The sequence below is a fragment of the Loxodonta africana genome, chromosome 2 (genome assembly GCF_030014295.1).
Source record: "Loxodonta africana isolate mLoxAfr1 chromosome 2, mLoxAfr1.hap2, whole genome shotgun sequence".
Taxonomy (NCBI): Eukaryota; Metazoa; Chordata; class Mammalia; order Proboscidea; family Elephantidae; genus Loxodonta; species Loxodonta africana.
Genome location: NC_087343.1, coordinates 151,049,214 through 151,072,255, shown reverse-complemented (window position 1 = coordinate 151,072,255; position 23,042 = coordinate 151,049,214). Strand labels below are relative to the sequence as shown.

The 23,042-nt window shown below is 40.2% G+C and overlaps 1 protein-coding gene across 3 annotated transcripts in view; it reads right to left on the bottom strand.

Moving 5' to 3' along the window:
* The window catches only part of KDM3B (lysine demethylase 3B), a 77,812-nt gene that overhangs the window by 28,539 nt on the left and 26,231 nt on the right, over positions 1–23,042 (bottom strand). For 2 of the 3 annotated variants that reach the window (XM_003404522.3, XM_010590970.3), the window contains exons 5-11: positions 21,080–21,204; positions 19,418–19,492; positions 15,928–16,527; positions 11,430–12,678; positions 10,313–10,514; positions 5,420–5,634; positions 4,130–4,282 (exon numbers count right to left, since the gene is read on the bottom strand). In XM_003404522.3, the coding sequence (XP_003404570.1) occupies positions 4,130–4,282; positions 5,420–5,634; positions 10,313–10,514; positions 11,430–12,678; positions 15,928–16,527; positions 19,418–19,492; positions 21,080–21,204 (2,619 nt within the window). The remainder of the gene's footprint in view (positions 1–4,129; positions 4,283–5,419; positions 5,635–10,312; positions 10,515–11,429; positions 12,679–15,927; positions 16,528–19,417; positions 19,493–21,079; positions 21,205–23,042) is intronic. The other variant, XM_023549407.2, reaches the window with a different exon arrangement.

The following is a 23,042-nucleotide window of genomic DNA, read 5'->3' as shown; positions in this document are numbered from 1 at the left end:
TATTTCATTTCCAATTTTTAAAAGATATTTTCATTATTTTAAATTCTTGGTTAATCGGTTTTTTATATTCAGCACTTTAAATATGTCATTCCATTGTCTTCTGACCTGTAGAGTTTTCTGACAAGTCATTCTTATCTTTGTTACTCTGTAACGTAGCCTTTTTTCTTCCGGGTGCTTTTCAGATTTTCTCTTTATCACTAGTTTTCAGCAATTTGATTATGATGTGCATTGGTGTAGCTTTCTTAATGTTTCTTCTGCTTGGGGTTCATTGAGCTTGTTAGATTTTTGGATTTACAGTTTCCATCAAATTGGGAATTTTTTTGTCTTTATTCAAGTATTTTTTCAGTCCCCTTTCACCTTTATTTTTGGGACTCCAATTACATGTTCGATAGATTGCCTGATATTTTGTGCAGCTCACTAAGGCACTCTCCATTTTTAAAATTTAAGTCTTTTTACTCTCTGTACTTCATTTTGGATAGTTTCTATTGCCATGTCTTCAAATTCATTGTTCTTTTGTTCTGCAGTGTCTAATCTGTTGTTTATTCAGTGGTTTTTGTCACTGTCATTTTTGAGACATTCTTGATCTTTAGAAGTAACAATTGGGTCTTTTGCATAACTTTTTTTCCAGTGATTTTACTTTTATTTTTTAATTATATTTATGTGAACATTTACATAGGAAATTAATTTCTCATTGAACAGTTAACACAAATTATTTTGTGACATTGGCTGCCAACCCTGCAATGTGTCAACCCCCCCCTTCTCAACCTTGGGCTCCCTAATTCCATTCATCCTACTTTCCTGTCCTCCCCTCCTGCCTTCTCGTCCTTGCCCCTGGGCTGGTGTGCCCATTTAATCTCATATCATAGTTGAGCTACGTGTATTATTGTTTGTTTTATGGGTCTGTCTAATCTTTGGCTAAAGGGAACCACAGGAGTGACTTCAGTACCAAGTTAAAAGGGTTTCTCCAGTCTCTGTCAGACCAGTAAGTCTGGTCTTTTTTGTGAGTTAGAATTTTGTCCTACATTTTTCTCTCGCTCTCACTCTCTATTGTGATCCCTGCTAGAGTAGTCGGTGGTGGTAACCTGGCACCATCTAGCTGCTCTGGGCTCAGTCTGGTGGAGGTTGTGGTAGTTGTGGTCCATAAGTCCCTTGGACTGATCTTTTCATTGAGTCTTTGGTCTTCTTCATTCTCCTTTCCTCCAGCCAGGATGGAATCAATAGATGTATCTTAAATGGCTGCTCTCAGGCTCTTAAGACCCCAGATACTACTCACCACGGTCGGATGTAGAAATTTTCTTTATAGGCTATGTGATGCCAACTGAGCTAGATGTCCTCTGGTCTTTTGTATATCTTCTATTTCTATCACATGTTCATGTTTTTCATTATACCCTTATACAATGTATGACAGCTGCTTTAAACTCCTTTTCTACTGATTCCATCATTACTGTCATTTCTGGATTTATTTTAACTGATTTCTTTTTCTAGTTTATCGACCATATTTTTCTGCTTTTTGTATACGTGATAATCCTTGACTGAATGCAGAACTTTGTGACTTTTACGTTTCTGGGTATTGGATTTTATTGTAATCCTTTAAAAAATGTTTGCTTTTCATCTGGTGCACAGTTAAATAACTTGCAGATCAGTCTGATCCTTCCAAGGCCTGCTTTACATTTTGTCAAACTGGCTCTGGAGCGATCCTTATTATGCTAAGATGTGACCCTTCTGGATTCTACCCAATGTCTTCACGTTCTGGCTGGTGGGAGTACAAATTATTCCCAGCCCTTTACGAGTTCTCCAAATTATTTAACCTATTACCTTCCGAAAGTTCTTTCCTGGATCTTGGGGAGTTTTTTCTCATGCACGGGCAGCTCACTACTACTTAGACAAAAAACTGAGGGAATCACTGCGTATCTCCAGTGTTCTCGGTCCGTGCATCTCCTACCACTTCTGTACTATGCCTCACATTTCCTGGATTCTGATCTCTGTCTTCTCAACTTAGGGAGGTTGCTAAGCTCTCTTTTCGTTCTCTTTCCCTGCGCTACAGCCTAGAAATTGCCTCTAGACAGCAAGCTGGGGCAGCTGTAGTACTCACTTTGTTCCCTTCTCTCAGGAATCAGTCCCCTGTTGTGCAATGTCTGAAAGTTATTATTTCATATATTTCGTCTTGTTTTCCTTTTTATGGCAGGAGAGCAATTCATTTAGCAGTTAATCTTTTGTGGGCTGGAGTGGAAGACTCTGAGAACTAACATTTATGAAGCACCTAGTGGGTGTTAGGCCCTGTACTAACCACTTTACATAGATCATCTCATTTAATCCTCACAACAATGTAGTGGGGAAAGTACTGATATTATCTTTGTTTTATAAATGAGGACACTGAGGCTCTGAGGGGTTAGGTAACTAGCCTAAGATACCATAGTTGGTATAGTTAGATGTGGCAGTAGGTTTCAAATCCCCATACCCTAAGCTCTAAACCACTATGTTATACTGGTTTCACTGTCTCTCTAAAGAGGGAAGAAAGAGAAAGTCAACAGGCAAGGAGGATTCTTGGCATATAATAAGATAAAGCAAGAGCCAAGGGAAGCAAAGGATTTGAACAGACATTTCTCCAAAAAAGATCTACAAATGGCCAATAAGCACAAGAAAAGATGCTCAACATCATTAGCCATTAGGGAAATGCAAACCAAAACCAAAATGAAATGTTACTTCACACCCAGTAAAAAAACCCAGTGCTGTTGAGTAGATTCTGACTCATAGCAACCCTAAAGGACAGAGTAGAACCGCCCCATAGTTTCCAAAGGGTGCCCGGCAGATTCGAACTGCCGACCCTTTGGTTAGCAGCCGTAGCACTTAATCACTACGCCACCAGGGTTTCCCAGTATAAGAGCTATAATAAAAAAGACAGATAATTACATGTGCTGGTGAGGATGTGGAAAAATTGGAGCCCTCATACACTGGTTGCGGAAATGTAAAACGGTATAGCTGCAGTTTAGTTTCTCAGTAAGTTAAACCCAGAGTTACCATTTTTGTTGTTGTGTGCTGTCAAGTCAATTGCAACTCAAAGCGACCCTATATGACAGAGCAGAACTGCCCCATAGGGTTTCCTAGGCAGTAATCTTTATGGGAGCAGACTGCCTGGTCTTTTCTCCCGCAGAGCCACTGGTGGATTGGAACCACCAACCTTCTTCAGTTAGCAGCCAAGTGCTTAACCATCATGCCACCAGAGTTACCATATGACCCAGCAATTCCATTCTAGGTATGTATCTAAGAGAATTAAAAACATATGCTCACAAAAATCTGTACATATTTTGTTTTCTCCTTTGAATATCTCTACATAAAAAGTTTTATTTTATTTATAAAACAAAACAAAAAACCTGTACATAAATATTCATAATGGTATTATTCATAATATCCAAGAAGTGGAAACAACCCAAATATCCATCCACTGATGAACGGATAAACAAAATGTGGTGAACTCCATATCCCCCCCAAAAAACTCCAGAAAGAACAGAAAAAATGGAATGTTATTTGGCAATAAAAAGGAATAAAGTACTGATCTAAGTGCTACAACAAAGATAAAGCTTCACTAGCTAAGTGAAAGAAGCCAGACACAAAAGGTCACATATTGCATGATTTCATTTATATGAAAATGTCCAAAATAGGCAAATGCCCACAGAGAGAAAACAGATTACTGGCTACCAAGGGCTGGGGGAGTAGAGAATGGGGAGTAACTGCTAACGGGTATGGGGTTTCTTTTCGGGCTGATGAAGATATTCTGGAATTACGATAGTAGGGATTCTGGCACAACCTTGTGAATATATTAAAGATCACTGGATTGTAAGCTCTAAAACAGTGAGTTCTATGGCATGTGAATTATCTCAATAACGTTATTATTTAAAAAAATAACAAAAAAGCCAAACAAAGAGAAGATGAAGAATAACCCTTCTTGGCTTGTTTTAGTCTTCCCAGTTAGTATTGGTGATTGAAAGACTTCACAATACAACAAAGATGAACAAAGCTAAGCAGCTAATGTGGGGGCACAAACTCACTCTTGCTTTAATTCCCATGTCCCATACCTCCACTGACACACATCTACAAGTTACTTTTAGAACTGCATAGGATATTTGCTTACCACTGCGTGGACGGCTTTTCCTGAGCCGGTAACAGTCAAGGCAGACCCCAAATCCGCATTTGCGACAAACCCAGTGGATATTGAAAAGAGTTGTTTCACACACATCACACATTTCCCGAACACCACGCACTGCTCGCTTCCATGCCACTTTCTCTGAAAGAGGAAGATGAATATTGTTAGCACTGACCATGCTAACCAACAGCAAAAGACCCCAGATTCACTGATCCTTACTCCAGTCTTTTTGTCCAGAAATCGAACTCGAAGATCCTGAAGTGTTTCTATAATTGCATAAGAAACAAATACATGGAATTTCTAATATTTCTAAATAAACTGTAAAATTATTTATAATATAATGATATTTCAAGGGCTTGTGGTAATACCAGGATATAACCTAGTGTCAACATGGAAGGAATGCCACATGTTGCCACTTAAGATGCTGTAAAATTAAGTATCATGCTCAGCCTATATGTTGTTTCTTTCCATCTCTTCCCAAATAGCTTTAAGCCATGTAAGTATGGTTAAATAAACAAGGACAAAACATAAAAAAAAGATACTGTAAAATTTTCAATCTTGGAGAGCTTAAAATAAGGTTTTTCTTTCCCCTTGAAACTGAGGCATTTCACAGCACAATTTTCTTTGGTCTGGAAATAGGGTATGGTATCTCACAGAAATGGAAATATTATATACATATGAATAATCTAGGTTCTAGGTATGAAACATGGCACCCAGTAGCACTTGATCTGTTTACAATCCATAGAGTATCAATTACTAATAAAAATTGGTTCAAAGCAAACTGAAGTGGTGGTCAAAATGAATGTGATGACAGCTGTGCTACAAAAACGAAAGGCAAGCAGGGAAGGTGTTTTGGGGTTTGTTAATTGCCAAAGACTGAAACAATGAGGTCTGCTGAATATGGTTAGGGATTCAGCCAGTACTTAGATTTCTACAAAGAGAAGTCTTGTCAGTCTTATTGCTGATTTTGTTATTGTTGTTGTTTTGTGACTTAGGAGACCCCATGTGTTACAGAGCAGAATTACTCTACAGGGTTTTCTTTGCTGTAATCTTTACAGAAGCAGATTGCCAGGCCTGCTTCTACTGCAGTGTTGCCAGGGGTTTTTGAACCATCAACTTTTTGGTTACCAGCCGAGTGCAAACCATTTATATTGCCCAGGGGCCTTTTCAGTCTTAATTCATGCATAGAAAATGCCATTCTGCCACAGCTCCCATTATATCAAAGAAAATGAGTTTCCAACTAGGAGTGTGCAAAAGTCGAGCAAGAGGGTGCCTTACGGTGTGGCTCCACCATCATCATGGCCTCCTTCTCGGACATCACAAGCTGGCAGAACTGGTCCCCGACATTGGCCAGGATATACTTTGAGGTCTCTAGGTCTATCCCTTCTGCTAGGGAGGAAGAAGGAATCCACAGGTTCATAGCATCAGGATCACTTTGCTGGGGGCTCAAAAACCCCTCCACACGGAGTACTCCCTTTCGAGTGAAGATCAACCTGAGACGGGAAGGTAGACAGTCAAATACATGGTAAATAGCAGCAGCCATGCAAACTAACACACAATTAAAATCTTAGGACCTAAAAGAAATCAAATGAGACTTAATAGGAATTGAGTTAAAAACTTACCACATTTGACCAACACATTACGCACTATCCTACACGAATAGGAATACTTGCTAACACTTTGTTGTTGTTAGGTGCTGTCCAGTTGGTTTCGACTCATAGTGGCCCAACAGGACAGAGTAGAACTGCTCCACAGGGTTTCTAAGGAGCAGCTGGTAGATTTGAACGGCCGACCTTTAGGTTAGCAGCTGAACTCTTATCCACTACATCACCAGGGTAGAATGTATGAATTCCTTAATAAGATATCCCCAGAATTACTTATCAGTTTCTATCTCTACCTACTCCACACCACTAAACGTGACCAGAGAAAAATGCTCACTGTCACACTTTAAATTCATGTCCACCTACCTCAGGTGAATCCTTAATATTGCCTGGCAGTCTCAGTCCAGTTTCCTGGTGTACCCACTTTCCTTGATGCCTGCTTTATAACATTTCCTTTCTTTCCAAACCTCTAACATTACAACCCCCATGAAGACTTTGTTTCCTATTCTCCAAAGAAAACAGGAGCTAGAAAACAGTTTACACAAGCTCCCATCACCACATTACCATACCTTCCTGCAACTGGGCCCATGTGCACCATTTCAGCTCCTGTTACTATGCCAATTTCTCCATCTATACATCCTATCCTTTTCATCCAACTCAAAGACATCCCTCCACTACTTCTCTCCTCTTTGGTACATCATCAATTTTCCTTCCTACTGAGTTATTCTTGTCAGCATTTAAATTTGTCATAATTTCTACCTCAAAAATTCTCTCTGCCCCACATACTCCTCCATTTACGTGCTCATTGCAGCAAAGTTCCTTGAAAGAGTTGTCTATACTCGTTGTTGCCAGTTCCTTTCCCTTTTATTTTCTCTTAATCCACTCCAATCAAGGTTTCTCCCCACTAATCTACCAAAACTATTTTTGACAAGGTTATTCTGCCTTCTGAAATCATTGGTCGCTTCTATTCTTACATGATCCGCCAGCAGCATTTGACATAGTTCATTATTCCTTCCTGGAAATACTTTCTTTAGCTGGCTTCCAGAATACCTCACTCCCTTGGTTTTCTTACTATCTCACAGGCTCAGTCTCCTCTACTTGTTCCTTACCTTCCCCATCTTGAATGCTGGAGACCTCAAGAACTCAGTCTTTGGACTGCTGCTTATGATGGTTAATGTTATGTGTCAACTTGGCGAAGCTATGATTTTCACTGGTTTGGCAGACACCGGACTGGTTACTTTTCCATAATGTAATAAATGTAATCATCTTCTATGATATGCTTGTAATCAGCTAATCAGTTGAAAGGGGGTGTTTCCTTAGGGGTGTGGCCTTCCTCCCTGTATATAAATGGATATTCTCGCAAAGCTTGCTCGATTGCTCTCGCTCTCTTGACCCTGTGTTCCACTTGTTGCTTGACCTCCAGTTCCTGGCATGTAAGCCTGCAGAAGTCTTCAGCCTGCCGCCTGACCCGGAGATTCTGGTTCGCCAGCCCCTGCAATCCTGTGAAACAGCAGAGGTCTCCAGCCTACTGCCTGACCTACAGATTGGGACTTGCCAGCCTCCACAACTGCATGAGCCATTTCCTTGAAGTAAATCTCTCTTTATATATGTATGTGTACACATATATACATATATGTATAGATACACATATGTGTATGTGCGTATACAAACATACACACCTCTCACTGGTTTTGCTCCTCTACAGAACCCAGACTAAGACACTGCTCTTTATCTACACTCTAACTCCTTGGGTGATCTAAGGCACACAGCTTTAAATACTTGATAATGACTTTCGAATTTATATCTCTACCTTGAGCCTCTTCCCTTAACTCTAGAATTGTATATCTAGCTGTCCTCTTGTGGCACCGTGAACTATTTAATATGGCCCTTCTAATCATTCATGGTCTTGCGACTCTCACAAAATGACTGGATGGGACTATGCAAGTAAGGTGCTTATGGGACCCTTGTAGGGGAGTGTCAGTTTTGCCATCCCATTAAGCTTAAAAGCAGGGCCAATCCCAGAGCAGAGGGGGGTTCTTACTACCACCAAGAAGAGACTGGGGTGGAGTGTGTCCTCTGGACTTAGCGTTCCAGCTCTGAGAACTTTTAGACTCAGGAGACAGAGCTATAACACTGGAGACATCAAGAAGTGGCAGCAGGGAAACGGTGGCAGCAGAACGAGGAGACTGGTGCCAGATGGAACAGTGAGCTTCCTGGCCCACAGGGCAAGACAGCTACAGTAGGTATCCTGACTCACAGAGCAAAGAGAGCTGAGCATCTTCGGGCCAAGGCTTATTGGCAGAGTGGGGTGTCTCTGGGCACTTATAGGAGGAACTAAAGAGCTTTGTAACACTTGCCTGTGCAGGGCAGAGGCTGGGCTGAGGGGCTAAGAGCCGAGAGAGAGTCCAGTCTGTGGGCATGGCTGATGAGCCGTCTGGACAGAAGAACAGTATCCTGAGAGGTTTCTGATCCTGAATTGTAACCTATTACTTCCCTAATAAACCCCATAACTATGAGTATGTTCTGTGAGTTCTGTTTGGCTATTGCGATGAATTATTGAACTCAGCTGAGAAGCAGAGAGTGCCATGGGAGGGATGGTTAGTGTCAGAACTGGTAAAAAAGGTTGGAGAGAGGAGGTATGTTTGACCTCCACCTCACAGGAATCAGCTTTGGGCTGATGTTGATCTTGATTCTCTCTTGACTGCCTTGTGAAGTTAGAGGTGGTGCTATTTTTCACCTCTCAACATTTCCATTTGGAAATCTAATAGGCATCTCAAATTTAACATGCCCAAATGAAAATTCCCCATTTTCTCGCCAAACCTGCCTTTCCCTCGAAAATCTCTTTTTCAGTAAATGGCAAACCCATTCTTCCAGTTTTCGGGCCCAAAGTCTCGGAATCATCCTTGACTCCTTTCTTTCTTTCGTATTATACATCTAATCCATCAGAAAATCATGTGGGCTCTACCTTCAAAATATATCCAGATCATGGTTGAGCAACATGATGAGTGCACTTAATGTTACTGAACTGTACAGGTAAAGACTGTTGAAAAGGCAAATGTGTTGTTACCTATATATTTACCGCAATTAAAACAGAACAGGTGGTGGACCAGATTTGGTCAGTGGGCCACAGTTTGCCAACCTCTCATATAGGTCATTCCAAGCCTGAAGCCATCAATGTTTCTATATCTTCCAGGTCAAGCCAATGAGCTCACTTTTTAAATTTGAAAAAAATAAAAAATAAAATAAATAACCCAGAATCCAGCCACTTCTTATCACCTCCATCACAACCTCCCTGGTCTAAGCCACCATCATTTCTCACCTGGATAATTTCAACAGTCTCCTAGCTTCCCTGTGCTTTTGCCCTTGCCTCCATATATTCTATTCCCGAGAAGATAGAGTGATCCTCTAAAATATTCATCAGTGTTACTCATCAGCTCTAAACCTTCAATGACTTTTTTTTTTTCTCCAATGACTTCTTATTCCGCTTAAAAGCCAAGGACCTTAGAATAGACCTTTAAAATCTGGTCCCATCATTACCTCTCTGACCTCAACTCCCCCAACCCCTGCCTTGCATACTCTTTGTTCTGGCCAACCTAGCCTCATATTGCTCCACGAATGCACCAAGAATACTCTGGCTTCAGAATGGTTGTACTTGTTGTTCCCTCTACCTAAAATACTTTTCTCCCAGAAAACTGCATGGTTCACTCCCTAAGTCTTTCAGATTATTACTTAAATCTCATCTACTCAGCCTGTTCTGTAGCCTCTCTGGTCTACTACCCCCAATCCACTTTCCTTTACTTTTCTCACAGTATTTATTAGCCAGCATAACATGTATTTAACTTTTTTCCCCTCATCTACTGTCTGACTCCCCAACTTGAACGTAAACCTCTTGAGGGCTGGAATTTGATGCGTTTGCTCATTTCTGAATCCTCAATGTCCAGAACAATGGGTGGCACATATTATGAACTTGATAAATATTTGCTCATTAAGTGAATTGACATTGAATGGCTAAACTCCTTAGCTTTCTTTATTGTAAAAATTAAAGATTCTTGGCAGATTGTTTAGAAGAAACTTCTCTTCTGAGTTTATCCAGCACAGGGACAGTGACTAAACAGCTGTTGTCTGGTAAATGCAGGGGATAGTCCCAGGATTTTCATCAGTTCTGTTTGAAAGACTCTCACATTATTATCTCCTAATTGTACTTCCCCCTTCTCTCTGAAACGACTAAAGTTACTCTAGCACTGGGGAGGAGTAAATGGTCAGGCAGATCCATAACACAAAATGGTTTCAAATGGAGCCCGTGTTAGGACTAACTAACTCAGTGTTGCACAGAGGTTAGCGGCAGAGATTACTCAACTTCAGTTCTCCAAGGACAAAGCCACATGTCATTTCACAATCCAAACAACTAAGTGGTTACTATGGCCGAGTCCTAGCACAGACTCTGAAAGCAATGGGGTTAAAAAAGGCAAGGAGAAAGATGGTGAGACATGTTTACAGCTTCAGAGAAAGAGTGGGAGTTATGTGTCACTAATGGAAACTGGGAAAGAGGAAAAGAGGGGAGTTTGGGTACCTCCGGAAGTGAAAGAAGCGACAAGCCACAGTGGAATCATCTTGTTCCTGTTCCTTAAACTTCCGATACCGCTCTAGGCGGCACTCACGGCACTTGTGCAGATGAGGGGCCACATTGATGCATGACCCGTCCTGCAGAAAGGGCTCTCCGGACTGCTTCAGTTTCTTCACTTTGCTCACATCTTTCAGCACTGATTGGCCAACTGTGGCAAGGGAGGGAGGAGAAAAGGCTGGTCATGAGACATATAAATGGGGCTTGATAACACGATCCTCTTGGAGACAGACACCTGTCCTGTCGTGGGCCATTCTTCCTTGTACTGCTTGGGCATGTGCCCATGAGTTCTCATCTCTGATGATAAGGGAAGGCAAGGAGGAAAGAGGTTTCAACCGGAAGCTAAGGATCATGGAGAATTTGTTTGAGAAGTGCCACATTATAGCAAAACAACTCTGGGCATGGTGAAACCCAAGAAAAGTAGAGGTAGTTACCACCTGCCTCTAGCCTCTCAGAATATGGCTGTTTTACTAATTAAGGCCTTTGGGCTCCCATAAGACACCAATTCCTATTCACAGCAGTTACTTTTACCACAGAACTTTCTCCCTTGCCCTTATACATTGTGCACCATAATCTCATACCACAGGAGTTAATGATTTTTGATAGAGGTGCTAATATATGTTCTAGAGAGGAGCAAACTGAGGGGTGATTCTCTTTGCTTCATCAAATCTACAAAGGGCTGCTATGTGAGAATGGAAATCAGTACTCAGTCATTCCCTTTAAGTAAATTAAAATGATGGGCCAAAGCAAAGTAGAAAGGTATGAGCTAAACACAAGGAAATAGTTTCCGAAGAAAAATAACGGACTGCCAAGGAAGATCAAGGATCTTCCTTTGTGAGAGTAACATTACAGAGGAAAGACATCCCTCTCACAGTGCTGGTTTAGATGCAATCCTGCCCTGAACCAGAAAGTCTGATGAAGGGTCTCTGTTGGACCCTTTTGGCTATGTAATTCTATGAGATTACAGAACTTTCCATCAAAGTGAGGGCTTCTGCTGCCCAAGAGCACAGCACGTATTTGAGGCCAGCGCCAGGGCAAAGCCCACGTGTAGCCCCAGCAGGATCACCTTTCAGAGGGGCAGTCCGAGGCCGGCCTTTGGGGGCCTGCTTCCCTTTGCCTTTGCCCAGCAACAGCTCAGCACTGCGCTCCCCATTGGGGCCCAGTTTCCCCATTAGGTGCTCTGGAATCCCCTTCAGGCCAGTCTTGGCCTGCAGCTGCTCCTCAGAGTCGCTCAAATCTGACAGGTCACTGTTGGTGCTGGAGTCTGAGTCCTGTCTGCAAGCCAAGCTTCGCTCATCCAGTGAGAACCTTTTCACAGCTTCAAAAGGAGCTTTGTTCTCCTGTGAAAAATCTGCGGGAGAGGACAGAAAGCCGCCTGAGTGCCTGCCAAAGACGGTACTAAAGGTTTTGAGGAGGGGATTGTCCTGCTGCCCAGGCCCCACAGTTGGCCTCTCCTCTGTGGGGCTGGAGGAGAGAGTAGGCATTTCAATGGGCTGGGTGAGGCTGCTGGTGGGCGAGCTGGAGCGGCCATTCCCCATGGCAGAGAGGCTTGGGCCTCCGGTGGTAAGAGTTGAGCCTAGAACACCTGGCACCAACTTGGAGGAATCAGTTGTGATGAAGAGGGTTTTCTTCTTAGCTAATGATGCTGAATCTGCAGAGGAGTGAGACTCAGGCCAGCTGGGTGCTGCCTTGGAGGTGACAGTGTTAGCAGAAGAAGAGCCACCTGATGCCTGAGATGCAAAGCTGCTGAAAGGGCTATGTTCGACTTTCTCCACAAATGCCAGGAAAGGGTTAGAGGGCTCTTCTCGGGATAATTTGGGGGGCTGTAAAAATAGATTTTCATGACTCTCTGGTGTGCGAGTATTTAGGAGGCTCCGTGGGAAGGCTGGTGTGAGGGTGGGCATGGACTCTGCAGGCACTTTCCGGTCCACAGAGCTGCCAGCCTTAGAGCCTGGCTTAGTGTCTGCTCCAAGAGCGGGTCTGCTTTTACACAGGCCCGAGCTCAGGCTCTCAAGGCTTTGTTTGAAAGAGTCCCGGCTGGAGGAATCATCAGCCAAACTCTCTGAAACGGTAGTGAAGTAGTTACTGGTAGGTAAAGTTTGCGACATGCACTGAAAAAACAAGTTTTTGGAGAGATCAGAGTCTTTCTGAGACTCTGGTGTAGAGCTACAGCCAAAAGAGAAGCCCAAAGGTTTGTTCTCTGTAGCTAGAACCCCATTGGACTGGCTCCTTCCACTTCCAAAAGTCAAAGGTTGTGATGAACTTGGGAGAGATGTTCCAAATCCAGAAGAGGCCAGAATAGAACTTCTTGAATTCTGGAAGGAAGATAGCCTGAGTTAGTGATGCTGGCTTTTCAGGACAGTCTTAGATCTCTTTCTTAGAGCTAAGTGGTCATTAGATCAATATTTCTTGGGGGTCAACCAACTTTTCTTTCCTATAACTCTATGGAACGGCTCTTATAACTGGATTTCGCCAGCACTGGGGAAGAAACCTGCCACAGACCACACAGTAGGAACATTTAGCAAGGTGAACCAGAGAGAGCAGGATGTCAGTCATCCTGCCACCCCCTTGGTTGTTGGCCAGTTGGTTCACATAGTGCCAGGAGGCTGTGTAGGCTTCTTAGTACCAAGAAACCGGAAAAAAGGGTTCTTGAACAGATATTAACTTTTACTTTGAAATATAACTAGTGACCCTTGTAATATTAATCCACCTCAATGACTTTTGGGGCTATTGTTAAAGTTTTTATTTATTTAAGCTACTGCAAATTGCCCGTTTTACAAAGTGATTTCAGTCCTATCACAAGTCCATTGTAATTAAAAGTATTATCTTTATTAGTCCAGAACTGTCCAAGATAGACCCTTTGGAACTTGGCCATCTATGAGTCTAAGTTCACCTAAAAGTTGAACAAATCTGTTGCAATTAAAGTTAGTACTACAGATGCTCACTTAAAAAAACAAGATGTTTACTAAGCCGTTTTGTTAGCATTAGGATCTACCAAGCCTCCAAAGGGGAAAAGTGTTTATCTACTGGCATACCCACCAAACAAAAACATTCAGCATAACAAAGTGGAAATGATAAAACATTTTCCTTTCATTCTTTTACCTTGACAATATTAACTTTTACATGTGATGATTATGTGTATAAGGGGTGTGAGCACTTTCATATCTATATTACACACCCATAAACATACAGAGAAAAACACCTAGATGTAGATATGAGCCCTTACTTAATACTTGTTAATAAAACTAGCACTTGACTTACAAACCACAGATTGTAAAAATAATAATAATGACTTCCAAGAGGTAGGGGATGATATTGCAAAATATTCACTTTAAAACAAACATTGGAAATGAAAATTATTCTGTGACTGTTTAATGGGCATGAGGTTTCCTTTCGGGGTGGTGAAAAAGATCTAGAACTGACTAGTAGTGATGGCTGAACACTGTTGTACACTAAATGTCACTTGAATTATACTCCTTAAAATGGTTAAAGTTGTAAATTTTACAACAACTAAAAATATATATATTCCAGATAAACAAAAGGTCTGTTGTTTAAAAATGAGGAGTTTCAATTTATTTAAGCTATTCTTTAAATATGCAAGAGGAATCTACATTAGAACTCTCTTTGAGGACTACACGGAGGCAAAGGCACCAGCTAGGACATCTGTGGCTTGCCTACAACAGACATTTGCAGCAGAGACTGCTTCAGGCCATTTTAGTGTTAAAAAATTAAAGCTCATTTTTCTTTTCCTTCACACTAACCAGTAATCATTGGTTTAAATCCCTTTCCTACAAAAAAGAAGAGAATAGACGGAGCCCTGACACTCTGGTGTTGTTTCACTAGTAAGATTTGGCCATGATCCTTTACACCTGCATGACTGCAAGGAACCAGCATGGGTAGCTCATGGTTCACTACTAAAGTTGGCTACCTTTTAAAAATACACACATACATGAAAAATAGTTTGCATGGTCTTTCATTTTCCTTCAAATGACTGAATTCCAAATCCTTTTCTCATAAGAAAGTGATGATAAACTGGTATTAACTCAGTTTTTAGGGCAAAAAGTTTTCTGATGGCTATGTTCCCATTTAATATTTGGCACCATAGTGGAAACATCCATTTCTGTGCTTTAAAATCATATCCCAAGAGAAGACCTAGGCTGAAACATCAGCAAAATGACTGACACAGTCACAGAAATTTCTCCAACCTCTTTGGAAAATGCCCTTTGCATCTATTCAGCTTTTGCTACTCAGAGAATAAGAGCATTCAGTGGATCTCTTTTTGTAGCATACAAAAATTTGGTCTATTTTATAATCCACATTTACATTCACACTGCCTTTGACTGCAAGTTTATTTTAAATAATTCAGGCAGTCTGATGGCTTACACACACTAGAAATCCACTAAGATCCTCAACTGGTTTTCTTGGGAATGCTGGTCAACTAACAGAGGACAAACCAAGAACAGTGTGAAATTTGCATTTGCAGGCCCCTGCTCCCGCCCCAATCCCTGCATACCAGGAATTAACAAATTGTGCATTTGCTGGGGAAGGGAAGAAGTCAGATGAAATGTATATGCAGCTTTATCTGGTATTGTTATACCTAAAATGATTCCATTTTAGGATATGAGAGCTCCTTCAAATAGGGATATCAATTCCTTATTTGTAATATACAGTACTTAGCACACAGTAGTTTCTTATACATAATTTTAAAAAATTCACTAAGCATTTCATCTTTGTATTTCATACTCCAGCTTGAGTTAACAGCCAGTGTGGAGAAAAAAAAAAATATGACTAGCATCATAAATCATACTCTGGTAGCCAAAATAAGGCAAAGGCTATGTAACTGATTTTGATATTGTTTCAAATTTGGACTGGGAAGTCAATTTGATGTCAACTTGTGTTTAAAAATAGTTCCATTTTAATAACAATATATGCACAGCTGATAAAGAATATTGTAAACTAGATACTATTGTGATTAATTCCATCAAACTTTTTCAGGTAAGGCCTAAAAAGATGAAGTTAGAGGAAAGAGCGAAAAAAAGAAAAAAACCCACAGACTTTTATGGCCATATGAAATCATAAAGAAACCCAGCCTCAAGAGAAAATATAGAAAATGAACTTAAAATAGGGGCTGGTAATGGTAGCTAGCACATAGCCTTAATTATAGTGTTCACTATTACCAACACTGTAATTCATTAACCTTGCCTCTTAAAGGCCTGGTGGAGGCTCAGTCACTAGGTGAACTAAATAGATAATTGAATTACAAAGATTCCCCACCAGATCTATTTTAATATCTCATTAAATTGGGTTGTATAATCAGTTTTTGATTAGCCCAATTGTTCAGGTGACTTTAAAGAGCTGATAAAGTTATTAAAATATACACATTTGCCCAGTGAGAGAGGAGTTACCTCATCAAGCAGTAAAAACCTAGTCAGAGCGTACAATTTAAGCACACCTCAGAAATACTCCTTTCCTGTGACATTTCAGACACTTTCTGATGCATTAACAACAAGTGAGGGTATAAAAGGGAATGTACATCTTGCAAATCTGCCCCTGTAGCAACTCACCTCTCCTGAGGCCTGTGGCCGGCTGCCTTTCTGTTTTTCCGGCCCAGTCCCTGCTGCAAGGCCAGTGTCTGAGATCCTCACCGTGGCTGGGGTGGAGCTGGCGGTAGTGACCACAGCTGTTGAAGCCACCATGCCCTGTCCAACTTGTTCCAGTGTTTTTCCTGCCTCTTTGTTTTCAGCTCCACCCACCTCTGGGGCCAAAGGTGTCTGACCTGTGGCTGTAGAATATGGAGTGAAAGGTACAGGTGTGTCCCCACCTACAGGTTCATCCTGTACCACCAGTGTCCTGCCGTTTTCTTTGGTGTAAGTGGCAAAGCGAATGTTGCGATTAATCTGGGGGACAAACGTAGACGGTGGCTGCTTGGCCCTCTGATCCAGCCCTGGCTCTCCACTGGCATTCCCTCCTTTCCAGGACCCTCGGCTCGCCTCACCTCCATCGCTCCCATTACTGTCTACTTCACCCCTGTCTCCTTTTAATTTCTTTGATGCAGGGTCACACCCAGAGTCCGAAGCATTTTTCCTCCTCCGGCCATCTTTCCCCTCTATGCTCTCTCTCTTCTTCTTTCCTTTGGAAGATTTTACTGCTTTTAACGTACCCCCCTACAAAACAAAATTCAAAAAAGATTTATTACGAGGGACCTTCCGTCCTGTGAAAACCATAAACCATCAGCTCTTTCCCATCTCTAGAAGCAGTCAAACCAGGCACAGATTTCCAAGTGCTAATGCCAGCTCTAAGACATTCCCTTTGTTCAAAAGTTGCAATCTTCCTATGACTCAATTCACTTATACACACACACGCATTCAAGATAATGGTTAGTGGAGGTTAACTCACTTGGCAAACCTTCCCCTGAATAAAATTTTGTGTAGACTGCTAGAGCAAAAAATCTAAAAACTTCTAGGCTGGCAGCTCATTTGCCTCTTGATTAAAAAATTCTCTTTATTACATACTTATCTCCTTGTTTGACAGAAACCCGCTTTTCAAGTACTGAAATATGAATATTGCCTCTACCCAGAAATCACTAAAAACTGGTGATAACTTAAAAAATGGGAAAACCAACATTTTTAAGTCTGTGACCAAAGGAAAAGTGAGCCAAGCAGAGACAGGTTTGAATTGCTCTTAAAGCACTATAAAGACTCAAACAATCTCCAGACCTTATTTCAAAGCATTAGGCATAGGGAAAAAATTTAAAAAACAACAACAAAAAAAACAGGCTACCAGATGTCCAACTGCCAAATCTGTTATCTCTTCCAGTAATTTCAGCAGATTTCATAAAATCTTACTTGTACCTTATTTGAGAAATCAAGCAACCTAAGAAGATACAGGATTAGAAGAACAATTGCCATCTCTAAATAAATTCCTTCCCTGAGAAGGGTGAGGGGAAGAGAGCAGCAGATACATCTACCGTTCTCTCTCGCAATCTTTATGCAGCAAGGACTTATGTTACATCGGGAACATTCTTAGTCTGTATATCTCACCACGAAACAAGTATTGTTTTTACCTTTTATTCAGATAAAATGTATTGGTATAGTAATAAGCTAGTGACATACAGTTATTTAGCCATTAGTATTTATCAACTTAAATAATAGACTCTTACTACCCTTAAATGTTTATAGATTCTTTGTATACACTGATGTCTTTATTGATAACTGCTAAAATTGAAATTTTTTCAAATTTTATATTTTGTCTTGCCACTCCTAGTTTCTACATTTTTCAATTTTTTTTGTCGCCTTCATTTCCATCTTTTCTCCGTTAATTTCCTTCTATAATCAAAGCTCTAGATTTACTTTCGTTTCCCCATTTCTGGTAATATTATCTAAGTTTCTAAATATTTCATTCAAGAACTGTTCCTATTTGCTGAGCATTTTTTACATTTGATCTGCTTTTAAAATTTTTTATCCTTTTCTTAACCTCTACTACCACCAGTTTTCAGTGTTGTGAATTACAGAAGTGCTATCAGTGAAATTTCTCCTTCTTTTTGTGTTTACTCTTCCATACTCACACTTAAAGGAGTTGAGGTGATAATGGGTCTGAGTTATTGTAAAAGTTGGCAGAACTGTCATCATAATTGTACAGTAAAACCTGCAAAAGCCGGAACCTGTATAAGGCGAAAACCTTTCAGAGAAGGAAAATATACATATTTTCCACTAATAGAGAGCAACAGAAAAGTGGTAAGACTGCACCCTGTCAAAAGCGGAAAACTTGTGAGACCCAGAAAAACAAGGCAGTCCTGTCAAGTTTTGGCTCTAACAAGTTTCACTGTATTTTGCTGGCCATGAAGAAAGTCACATCATGACAAAACTGAAAAGTGAAGAACCAACATTTGCTGCTGAAAACCACAGATCCCACCTCTAACTCAGTCAGCCAACTTGCAGAACCTGGCTCATAGCAACCTCCTACCATTATTACCTAAGCATCACTGATATATGCATTTCCTACTGCTGCTGAGCAGGTGGCCTAGGACACAGCAGTACTATCTGGCCAGCTGAGCAGTACCTGGCATATGATAGGTGCTGAATGAATGAATGAAATAAAGAAAAGACTATAAAAAGGGTCCTCAAACACTATCAGAGTAACAGGTGTTTTCAGTCATACAACCAGTCAAGAGACATATCCTACAGGACCAGGCAATCTTTTGTTCTGTTATACACGAAGTCACCATGAGTTGGAGCTGACTCAATGACAGCTAACAACAACAATATCATAGTGAAAAGCTATTAAGTTTTCCCCGATTCTTCTGTTCCCACACTGATTTTGTTTTTATCAAGTCAAGCATGACTAGATAAAGAAGAAAGGATGGTAATCTTAGTGGGAGTGGTCAAGGCAACAATATCACAGAGGTGTTAAAATACTACAAGGAATATGTAGGCAGCTGGCTTTAATTTGAAGGAAACGCACACAGAATTCATTGATTGGTTCAAGTACTGATTTATAATGTAATTTTTTTTTTGCTATGATAATTTTGAATAAACCAAGAGTTGGCCTGGTTCACAATAATTACAGAGTAGTCCACTGTGTGCTGAGCACTGAACTAGGCACCTCCCAGAATTTGATTCCTCCTGAGAATACAAAATACAGACTCCCTTGGAGCTCACTACCACCTAATGGAAAGAAGAAGAGGATGTAGTTTTTGTTCCATTGCTTGTTCCTGGATAGGTCACGAGTACTACCACTGTTTATTACAGCTTTCACTGTCTACTGTATCTTTCAAATATACCTGTCCTGAAAGAATGTTAAGAAGAAACAGTCAGGCCTTGGATTTTAAAAACCACTAGGGAACATAGCCATGATTAAAAAAGTTTGCTCAGCAGACAGGTCTCTCTCTTGAAACTATCATCCTTCAACTGGACAGACCATGGAGAAGGCAAGAAATGTAGACTGGCTAAAGCTAAAACCCAAAGGGATTTATGGATAACACACTAATAGAGAAATCTACAAAACAAGATAGTGTAAGCTCATGAGTTTACTCAAAGACTCAGCTCATTACTGTACCTCGCTCTGAGGCGTCGAGTTGTCCATCAGCATCACATGGATCAGCCTGGGATCCACTGACTTGATCTCACCACTCTAGGATAGGAGCAGGATAGCAAAGAATATACAAAAGAGGAAAAAGACATTTAAAGGCTTGTCCACCAAAGACATAATTATGTATTTTTCTAATCTGTGCAATTGTCTCTACTCCCCCATTAGAATGAAAGCTCCACGAGAACAGAAATTTCTACCATCTCATTCACTGCTGTAACAGTAACACCTGAAATAAGATCTGGACTACAGTGAATATTCAAATATTTGTTAAATGATGAACAAAAGATTTGAGCTCAACTCCCAATGTCTCTTTTAGGGATGTTAATTTTAAATTTTACATTTCTAGAACCTTTCTATTTTGTATACTATGGAAACCAAAAGCCTTCAGAGTCAATAATCACTGAAAGTACTGCTCTACTATCAAAGAATAAAAACTTTGGGGAAGGGAGCTCATTTGACAGAAAGTATCAAATGTAATAAGCATATCCTTTGACTAGCAGAAACATCCAGGAATTTATTTTAATAAATAATGTGAAACAGTGCACAATTATATATACTTAAGAATATATACTGTGGTATTATTTGTATTAGTGGAAATACTGGCCATGATTTAAAGGTCTACCAACATTAGGTCAAACCAGTTATGATACATTCATTAAGTAGAATATTATGAATCTATTTAACAGAGATGAGGCAGATCTCTATACTTACATAGAAAGATGTTTGTAGTATACAATTAAGTTAAAAAGGTAAATTAAAGAACTCTACGTATTTATATGCTACTAAAGTGTGATTCATATAATTATATATCATATAAACAGATAACACAAATATTATCATATATTACATAGACATCCAGAGAAAGTATCTGGAATATGAGTATATGAGATACATACCAAACTGTTAATGGTGGTTACCACTGGGGAGTGATATTTGCCTAAGGGAAGGGTTGGCTTGCAATATCTACTTTATACACACATACATTGTTTGAAATTTTTTAAATTAAGATTACTTTAATAACTTCTTAAAAACTCAATAAAGACATAAATAAATAAAAACTTTTATGCTTATATTACCTATGACTGCTAAGGGAAAGTCTGAAATCAATTTGAAGATACCATAAATACATACTGGTTTGCCTCAAAACACTCATCTACTGTTTTTCCTAGACAATTCTCCAGGTATCTCTAGTTACTACACTCTTTCTATTTATTTCATTAGAAACAATTCATTTTTTTCCAGCACCTAAGGGAGAGGGGTAGAAGTATTACAGAAGCAATTGCTGACTAGTCTTTTAACTATTAACCTTTATGAATATGAGATAAAATAAGGATAATACCAGCTTATATTTTTATATTGTTTTACAGGTTTCAAAGCACTTTCAAATACATTATGTCAGGCCCCAAAACTGTACTGTTAAGACAGCAAGGGTTTATATAATTACCTCAAACTTATAGATGAGAAACTGAAGTTCAGAAAGTTGAACTGCTTATCTTAATGTCATACAACCATTAAGAGATGGAGCCAAGAATAGAATTCAAATCTTACACATACTTAAATGTTCCTTTTTTCTACACCACTCTCTGGAAAGGGATGGGTGGACCTTAAACCAAATAACATAGACCTCACCTCAGTTACTGATACCTCCATAAGACGAGTGATGGAGTCCTGATGGCTTACAACACCGTAGAGCCAACCTTCTTCCCCCTCTGGCTGGTATATTTTGACCCTGTGACCTTGAACACTGTAGGGACCTAAGGGAGAGATCAGTCAGTATCATGGACTGAACTGTGTCCCCCCAAAATATGTGTCAACTTGACTAGGCCATGATTTCTAGTATTGCCTGGTTGTCTTCTATTTTGTGATCTAATGAAATTACCCTTCATTTTGTGATGAGTTGTAAATCCTAACCTCTATATGTTAATGAGGTAGGATCAGTGTGGGGTATATCTTGAGTCACAGCCTTGCTTGAGTCACATCTTTTCTCTTATAAGTGATAAAAGGAGAAAGAAGTGAGCAGAGAGGTGAAGGATTACTGCCAAGAAAGAAGAGGTGGGAGCAAAGCACATCCCTTGGACCTGGGGTCCCTGAGCTAAGAACCTCCTAGACCCAGGAGAAGACTGACGCCAGGACACATTGAGATCTCCAAGGAACATCGGGGCCCACAGATCTTGAAAGGTCACAAGGACTTCCCCCAGAGCCAACAGAGATAAAAGCCTTCCCCTAGAGCTGGCGCCCTGAATTCAGACTTCTAGCCTCCTAAACTGTGACAGAAGATTCGTTTGCTAAAGCTATTCATTTGTGGTATTTCTGTTATAGCAGCACTAGATAACTAAGACAGTGCTGAATTTTTTGGCTAAGCTGTATTTCATAACTGTTTCTAACAGCAGAAGGAAAACTGTATCTTATAAATATTTGGTACTTTCAGTCCCCTTGTACAGAGATGAATAAATGGTCAATTCCATATTTACCATACTTCGCAATTTAAAAACATGAATGGTTTTGCCCAGTGACCTTTGTAAACTCCAGTTATCTGAAGATTCCTCAGAATTTCCCAAACCCCTGATTCCACTTTGTCTCAATCTTCCAATTCAGGAAGTAATGCAAGGAGGAAAGGAAATTTAGAAATTAAAAATTAAATGTAGTATGGAAATGTACCTGACACGTACATAAAAAAAAATGGGAGGCCACTAAACTAAATGCACTATTATGTTAAGTGACCACAGGAATGATATACAACCGTTTGTAGTCTGCTATCTGGCTTTCAGTAACAGTGGACAGAGTCCAATTTATGGGGTTTCAGCCTCTGCATTAGTAATAGTCTGAACAAACATAGCACCAGTCTTCCTAGGACACAGAGCTTCAAAGATATTACTGTAACAGCAGGTCATGTTATCCTGCAATTCTAGCTGATTCTCCAAGAAGGGCAGATTTGCTCTTCTTCCTGCATGTCTTGTACATTCAAGACTACGTAGCTAGATCATTACTGACTTTAGATTATTCTCTCTTGGAGCTATAATTAGCTTAATTTTTCTCTACATACATCCCCACCCATCATTCTGTCCACTCAATTTTCTTCTCTCCTCCTACCAATTTTTCCTTACATTTTCTTCTTCCATATCTTTCCTTATTAAATATCATTTTATCCTGATATCCTCCTTCCCCAAGTAGATCAGTTTTCCTACCTTCACCTGTTTAAATTTATTTTTACCAAAGACCCTGTTTCACTGAAAATCAGTTATTATGAAGCCCAGAAAGGAAGAAAAGTGGTTGTGCAACATGAAGGGAAGGATAAATGAATAGTCTGCCCTTTGTGTAGAATCCTGGGCAAAACCTGTACCTGAACTGCAAAAAGCTAACAATTTGTTGTTTTCATTCTTAATAATAACATGCTATTAATGTGAATGGAAAAACTGGTGGCGTAGTTGTTAAGTGCTACGGCTGCTAACCAAAAGGTCAGCAGTTCGAATCCACCAGGCGTTCCTTAGAAACTCTATGGAGCAGTTCTCCTATAAGGTCGCTCTCTGTTGGAATTGACTTGATGGCAACGGGTTTGGGGTTTTTTTGGTATTAATGTGAATAAGCCTGTTGC